At 48.3% G+C, this 8306-nt stretch overlaps 1 protein-coding gene across 1 annotated transcript in view; it reads right to left on the bottom strand.

Moving 5' to 3' along the window:
* EHBP1 (EH domain binding protein 1) overlaps window positions 1-8267 on the bottom strand; it is a 237690-nt gene extending 229423 nt beyond the window's left edge. Inside the window, exons 1-2 of the mRNA XM_014964420.1 lie at window positions 8036-8267; window positions 6568-6979 (exon numbers count right to left, since the gene is read on the bottom strand). Coding sequence (XP_014819906.1) covers window positions 6568-6671 — 104 coding nt within the window. The 5' untranslated portion in view covers window positions 6672-6979; window positions 8036-8267. The remainder of the gene's footprint in view (window positions 1-6567; window positions 6980-8035) is intronic.
* Window positions 8268-8306: the final 39 nt, after the last annotated feature.

Genomic DNA, 8306 nt, shown 5'->3' on the forward strand with positions numbered 1-8306 from the left:
CCCCCCCCCCCCCCATCCTCCATCCGCCCCCGTGTTCTCGGAAAGCCACCCAAGCAGAATGCTTTGACTACGGTAACTGAAGGGTTTGGTTTATAGAGAAGAGTTTCCTCAGATTTAGTCAACCTTATCGGCCTCCTCTTCTCCTTATTCACACTGAGCTGTGAAAGGGACTTGGGCTCTCTCCGACCAATTAAAAACTAATTGCAGCAACAGACTGGCACCATCCGGGCTGAGCAGGCCCAGAGACCGGAGCCTCAGCTGGGACAAGGCCTACACAGCATCAAAATATTTCATTTTATTTAACCTCACAACACAAAGAGCTGAAAAGAGCATTGAGAGGGATCCAATCCTGACAAAATAATAAGAATAATCTTTATTGCAGCTCAAGTGCACTGGGTTCAAAGGGGCAGTACCTGTACTTTGCTGTGTGCGTGGAACAGACAGGGTTTATCTCTCTGTAAAGCTCTGCAAGGAAATTACACACACACACAGAGCTTCTCTCTCAAAAAAGAATAATAAAGCTGTGTTAGAGTGTAAGTCAGTGCATTTTATTTATTCAAGGAGACATTTTCACCCCTTTCAATGAATGAATGACAAATCCATTGTCTACAACTTGGATATAACCTACTATCTTCTGCTTTACACAATTATTTGTGTTACTGCTAGGACAGTAAGCTATGCTGAAGAATTGCTGGAAAGAATTCTGTCTCTCAACGACAAATGAAACTCACAACAAGTATTTATGACAAACCCAAGCCTTTCTACCTTATAGATACCAAACTTCCTTCCTGCTCCTACCAGTGAGGTCTTTTAGAAACTGGACACAGATTTGCAAATATTCTCAAAGAGCTGCTGCAAATAAAAAATGAATATAGAATTATGCAGTACTGACGAAATTAACAACTCAGAAGCAAGCAAGATTTCCCATAGACCCTACTGAAATCTCTTCACTGCACAATGGGCAACCAACAATTCTGATGAGCAATCCCAAACTTCTGGCCCACGGGCTTTGCAAGGGGCCATGAGGCTGGGTTAGTAAGGGAGGGAAGGAAGGCAGCTTGGCATTAAGGAGTCAGGATTGGCAGAGAACCTTCTGACAAAAGTCAGGTAGACAGCCCAAAGAAGCAGGTCTACACATCTGAAACCTCTTATTATCCAAAAGAAAAGCCTTGAGGAGAGATGGAAGGTGGCAGAGAACTGCTTTTGTGCATGGACAGTAAGTGTGCTTTAACTGACAGTGGGAGGAGAGGGACAAGACTGACCTGCAAGGCAGCTGGTGGTGATTCTGTGGAAAGGATAAGTTTGAGGCATAATTTAAGCCCTCAAAAAGTCCTCAGTCAAAACTGGAAATGAATGGAGAAGAATGCACTGAAGTGTACTTGCAGATGGGGATTATTTAGTGTGGACTCAGATCTCAACGAAGAGTGTTAAGGCCAGAGTACAATTTAATTGAGAAGGAGGAAAGCAGCTAAAAAAGCAGGAGAAATTGCATGATGCTTTCCTTGCACAGGCTCCGTTGTGGTAGGGCTCCCTGGCTAACACACAAATGAGAACCCCAACAAAAAAGAGCAAGCCCATGTCAAAAAGCATGGTTCCCAGCAAAACTAACTCACAGGCCCTGAGCTCACCTGTAACAGTATCTCGTACTGTCACATGTTTCAACGCCATCACCCCTTAATAATTAAAACCACTTAGGTGCTCACGAACTCCCCTCCTGACAACCACACAACGCCAGGAGAGGAACCCAGGAATTCAACAGCCTGACCCCACAGCGGCCACCCCCCAGGATCTCCACAGCCACCAGTTAACTCCAGTTCTTTCAGCGGCCTTCGGCGCCGGGGAGTTTGCTGGAAAGCAGCAGCCAGAAGGCGAGCAGACTGGTGTGAACCGGGGAATCTCAAAAAGCTCATTTCTCTCCCATGCACAGCGCATGCCAAGTCTCAGAATTCCTGCAGCATCCAGTTATGAAACTACAATAGAAGAGGAAAACAGATGGCTAAAGCTACTCTTGAAAAAAAAGAAAAAAAGATTAAGCATCACTTCATTTCCAAAAGAGAAAGATATGTATTTGAAAATAGAGGACCTACTTCAGAACCATACCTAATTGATAGAAAAATAGGGAAGTTGCCCCATAGAAATGAAGCCTGCCTTCAGCTACAAGAAAAGTTTAACCCTTTTAGAATGTCACGGCTCGCTGTATTTTTAAGCAGGATTTCAAAGCAAAGCAATTCATGCAGGACATGACAGGTATTCCAAACGTTGTGAAACACAATGCATTTCTCTGCCTCTAAGGCAACTGCTGAATGGCAAATCCCACAGAAAAGCCTCCAAAAGCAGTCGAGTTTTTAAGCAGCGAGCACCTACATTGAGGTGAGCAGCTTTCTTGCTCATAAGAGCATCTACTGGACATGGACATGCAAGGAACTTGGCAACCTCACCTCCGTAAGTCAGGCCATTCTCTGTGGAAACCAGTCAATACTCCACCTGAAGCCTCATGCTGAGTTCTTGACTTGCGAGGTATCACACGAAAACGAGGAAACACAGAAGCCACCCCAGAGAGCTCACGCGCTCAGCACCAGATGCTTCAGCAGCTCCGTGAAACCACCATCACAGCTTCAAGTCCAAGCACCGGCGCTGAGCCCTGGTCCAAAGGAGGTGTTCCTCCTGCAGGGCTCCCTGTGAGCCTGTGCCTGGGACAAGCTGTGACTCGGTGGCCTGAAGAGAGCCCTCCAGCTCGGGAGGTGTCAGGGATGAGACGGGGCCAGCAGGAAACCTGGGGCTTCTCACAGCCTGCCCCCGCGGCACAGAGCAGCAAACGCAACTTTTCTTTCCTAGAAGCCCAAGCAAAATGCACCAGACCCATTTCTAGCTTTATTCAGGGGCTCTGCGCTGAGGAGGAGGACTCAATTAACTCCCTCCTACCGTCCAGAGTCCTTCCAGGCTGGGTGGAAAATCCTGCCCTGCCCCAGCTTATTCCAAGGATGAGCAGAGGATGACACACTCCAGCACAGCCAAGCAAGTGCCCTTCCAAAAAAAAAAAATAATCAAGTGCTTATATGATTAATGCAAAGCATTACGTTTGCACGGCAGCAGGAGTCACGGAGCCATATTAAAGACCAAGGCTACATTTATTTATTTATTTTTAATGAAAGGTTCTAAATTAACTAACTGCTCAATTTTTTCAAAGGTACCCGAGCAGCCACAATAATTAGGTCTGGGTCAGCAGGAGCAGCCAGAATGCCACGAAAGCAGCTCAGCTCTGTTAATTACCTGAAAATAGGGTTTTTCTAATGAAACGGTGACAACACTGGGCGCTCCATCACAACTCATCCCCCTCCTCCCCTCCTCCAAATGCACCACCAGTGGAAAGCAATCATCTCAGAGCAGCGGTCTTTAATCCTTGGCAGGGACAAGATTCAGAAATTGGAGCAGAGAAAGCAAGAGAAGGGAGTTTCAGCCCGTGCTGGACAAATGCTGCTGTATCTAGAGATATACTCATTTTCAAGAGGGAAGCAGCAGCACCGGAGCGGTAGCGACTTCCCACGCAGCCGGCGTAACTCCAGAAATGAGAGCAAGAGCTATTCCAAACACCAAGTTAAAAATAAAAAATAAAATAAAAATAAAACCCCATATCAATATGAGTTCAGAGGAGCGAAAAGCATTCAAGCCAAGCAGAAATGCACACACAACGCCGCGAACCGCACGCCATTGGTCACCAAAATGTTTTAAAAGACAAGTCATTTTTCTGAAGAGTTGGACCAATGAAAACCCAAGAGAAGGGGGCAGTCCAGAGACAGGCCCACAGCCTGTTTTGGCCACACACAATCCTTGTTCACAGACATCACAGAATCTTCATGGCTGGATAGGACCTCTGAGATCTCTGAATCCAACCACACACACACACACAAAGACCCAACAATCTCGGGCACTAGAGCATGCCCTGAGGTGCCACGTCTACACACTTCTTCAATACCTCCAGGGATGGTGACTCTACCACCTCCCTGGGCAGGCTGTTCCAGTGCCTGACCACCCTCTCAGGAAAGTCATTCTTCCTGAGATCTCATCTAAACCTCCCCTGCCCCAACTTCAGACCATTCCCTCTGCTCCTGGCATCATTCCCTTGGGAGAAGAGGCCAACCCCCACCTCTCTACACCCTCCTGTCAGGGAGTTGGAGAGGGCAAGGAGGTCTCCCCTCAGCCCCCTCTTCTCCAAAATAAACATGCCCAGGTCCCTCCGCCTCTCCTTGTGTGACTTGTTCTCCAGACCCCTCCCCAGCTTGGTGGCTCTCCTCTGGACACACTCCAGCACAACACATCTCAGTTCAAGTGTTTTTATGACTGCATTGTAATTTATTTTAAAATATGAATGGGGCATTCTTTTCCCCCAGAAACGCTGCATTGTTAAAATGCCAGTACATTAAAATAACTTACTGCTTACTAAATTTCAATCAAAAAACCTACAGACTACAGCACTGACACTTAATACATATTGAGTGCTTTCAGCAAGAACAGCATCTGGAGTTCATTTCTGCTGGTTTCTTCTCACACGGGCCAAACTCGGAGACACACTTTGGAAACAGAGGAAGCAGCGACTCTGTCAGCACATGCAAAACTACGTTCTCCAAAGTTAAGGGAAGACTTAGCTGAAGGTTCTCAAAATACATAAATATGTACCCCTTTGTTTCATGTAGCAGTTCCACTTATGGCAGAAATAATGTATTTTAGCTTCCACGCTTAAAGAACACTTTTGTTAAGGTTCTCCAAACAAGAGGAAGTAGAACAGAAAAGCCCACAATCGAACGGCTGCGTGACTGATGTTTTTCCCTATTGTTATTTTTCCTAGAATTCATCCGTATTTCACCACCACACTGTTGCTTTGGCATAACCCAACACAAGCACCGATCTTGCACATAGTTAAATTCAAGAACATAAAATGAAAAATCAGAATGTCAATCCATTTTATAAAAATTAGTTGCATATTTGAGGTTTTGAAGAGCTGTTTCACAGGCATTCTGCTAGGTGGGCGCTCGAGTTTATGATTAAACATTAAGCTGTTTCTAAAATAATGAGATTGTTCACAGGAGAACTTCTGTGTGTGATTTTTTCTTAAACCAAGTGAAAGTGAGCTGCAGATCTGATCTGAACACTCCGCTACAGCATTATCATTCTCTGGTGCTGAAGCATTCTTGCAAGTCCCCAAGCCAGGACTGAATCAAAGTGAAAATGAAAGCCAAAACAGGCTGGTTTATGCAAACAACTCGGCTGCTGAAATAAATAAACCTGATAAGCCAAAATTACTGTGGAAAACCCTTTGGCCTGAACTAGACAGTAGATCCCAGATAATCGCAAGAGCCTCTTTCAACGTTTTTATTTGTAGTTCATTCTGTGAAAGTAAGTTTCACTTCCAAAACGATTCTCTTCCGTAATAATCTTTCAAAACATTTTAGGCAAGAAGATAACTTGTTAAAAAAAAAATAAATAAAAAATTAACCCAACGGTGTTCCTTTCCGACAGCAGCATATTTGACAGGTTTCCAGCTCCAAGAGATAGAATTTAAATTTGTAGAGGCAATTACTCATAACCAGTGAAAGCAGCCAACGCAAGTGCCAAACTTGCCAACAAGAAGAAAGGCCAAGTATTAGAAAAGAGGCCGCAGTTTATTGCGAGGCAATTTGAACATCTCTGTCCATGAGGTCTGGAAAGTACTTTCTCTGTCCCCTGGCACTACAGGCTCACACTAATGTGAGGAATTATGACAGGAAGGTCAATATTCCCAACATATAAAACAGCACTTAAGTATTTGTATAATGGAGATCTTTGCTTGACTATGTAAAAGCAGCTTCTAGTCTTCTCTGGCAGATTTATTTAAGCTCGTTTCGTGCAGGAAGGAAGGGGGGCCAGACCCATACCATTAACTGTTAACTGCTGTCTAGTCAGCTCCAAGGCCATCCAACCGGGCCACCGCTGCACAGAACTCTTGTCTGACTAAACAAATACCTTCAGACAACTCCCAAGGATCTGCCTCTTCCCTCTTCCCATGGAGAGATGGAAAGGAAGAAGGAGAGACAACGCATCTTCAGGTGAAAATAAAAGTCAAAATGGGAAGGGGTATGCACCCCAGATTAAAACACCACCATCTTCAGGACCGACCTCAAACACCTCAGTCAGCTAACAACAGTGTCAGCAGGTAACACACCAAGAGTTGAGTTGAAAGTTGGAAAACATCTCCTGGCAAATATTTTAAAAAAAACCAACCAAACAACCCAACAACCAAAAACCACACTGCTTAAGTCGCAGATGCCAAGCTAAAAACCGCACCATTCTCTGCATGGTAACAACGCCCGCTATGAAAATCAGAGCACAGAACAAAAATCAACAGGTCCCAGATCAGCAGGCAGCAAAGTCCTCCTCAGGAAAGACACACACAGCTGCTTCTGCAACAGGCAGGCAAAAAGAAAGAAAGGGGGGGGCAAGACCAATGCACACACACACATCAGCAACACCCTTCCCCTTTCAGCACCAGCAACTTCCTCCACCGTTCCTGCAGCAACGTGAGCTGCTCCTTACCATTTTTTGGTGCATTCCACCATCAGCTCCTGGTAAGAGGCCACAAACTGGAACTTGGATGCGTGTTTCCCAACACGCTGCAGTCTTTTCCAAACCGAAGCCATGATGGTGAGAAAACACCAGTCCTCTTACACAGCAGTAACTCTGTGAATACCAACGTGGGTTTAAGAGTGTGTGTGCTCAATGCCAGCAGATTTATACACAAACACCATAGAAACAGCGCACGAGGAACTTGATGGGATGTCTACAATTCATATTCCGCCTCTCCCTTCTCCAGGGTAAATCCCAGTCTAGCTGAAGGGCTCATCACTGGCACGGAGCAGCACGCAATAGGAGCAGACAGGTAATTGAAAGGAAGTTCTCTCAGGGAATCATCATTCCTCACGCCGTAGATGATGTAGAGGCTGCAGGACTGGAAGACAAATAAGACAGGGGGAGAAAGCATTGGTTAATGTACTCCATACCACAGTGCTGCAACTGCCCACCATCTCATACATTTCAGACAACGACAATAAACCACAAAAACATACCCCTTTCCTGTTGTCATCCCCCCACACATACCCCGACCCCTCCAATTAAATAAATAAAGAAGAATGCTGCAGCAATTTCAGGAATGCAAACCACGAGTCTGTTTGGAAACATATCAACATGTCCTTTTATCAGCACCATCGTAATCAACAACAACAGCAACAAAAAAAAGGGCAGGTCAGGGCCATAGGGAATCCTTGGGAAGCATCTCCGGGAAGCGATGCGAAGCGGCTGAGGTGCTGCCAACAGGCACCCAGAGGGAGGGACACGGGGAGACGAAGACAAGTTCTTTGTCTTCATGACAAAAGGTGTAACAGTTGTTTCCTCTCTCTCTCCTCTCACACACACCACCCGCTCCCATTTCTCTTTCCAAGGAGGAGGAACAGCCAAGAAGCCGGCAAGGGAGTGCTACTACTTAACGTGCCTGCGCCAGGGCGAGGAGGATGAAGGAGGAAGGGGCATTTCCTGAGCCCTGGGCTGCCCAGGATTCCCCATCCTCCTCCCTGAAATGGGAATGCCTCCCCACCCCGAGCCCAGAAAGGCTCCTGGGGGAGGCGAGGGGGGGAGAGCAGAGACCCGGCCGGGTCTCCCCCCTCCCCGGGAGGGCAGCATCCCTGCGGGGCGGGAGGGGAAAATCCTCCTCCTTAGGAACGCGGGGAAGCAAAAGGTGGCGAGAAGGCCGGGCAGGGTGGCACCCAAGCTGGCAAAGGAGGCGACCCGGGGTACCCAGGAATGCGGCGCTGGGAGGGAAGGTGGGGGGGGGGCCCTCCCCAGGGAGCCCCGGGGCGAGGAGCGCCCCGCTCCGCCCCACCGGCCCCTGTCACCTCCGCGGCCAGACCCCCCCGCAGCCCCCGGGGCTTTAAAAATTAAAATTCGGGGAAGGGGAGGGGGGACAACGAGACGAGACGCGGGGCAGCTCCCCCCGCCCCGCCGCACTCACCTCACGGGCGGTCACCGACAGCGGGCGGCAAGGCGAGAGGCAGCGGTGCCGCCTGCCCATTACTGCGGCAGCGCCCTGCGGCTGCCCTCCCCCCGCTGCTGCTCCTCCTCCTCCTCCGGGAGCCTCATGGCACACGCCAACCGGGCACACGCCGCTCTGCCCTAACGCCCAGCCGGGCAGCCCGCCCCGGGTCCCGCCGCGCTTCACGCCGCCGCCGCCACCACCATCGCCCTCCTGCCGGCGCTGCGCCTCGCCTCGTCTCAGCCCGCCC

Source organism: Calidris pugnax, unplaced genomic scaffold, assembly GCF_001431845.1.
Source record: "Calidris pugnax isolate Ruff unplaced genomic scaffold, ASM143184v1 scaffold219, whole genome shotgun sequence".
NCBI classification, from domain to species: domain Eukaryota; kingdom Metazoa; phylum Chordata; class Aves; order Charadriiformes; family Scolopacidae; genus Calidris; species Calidris pugnax.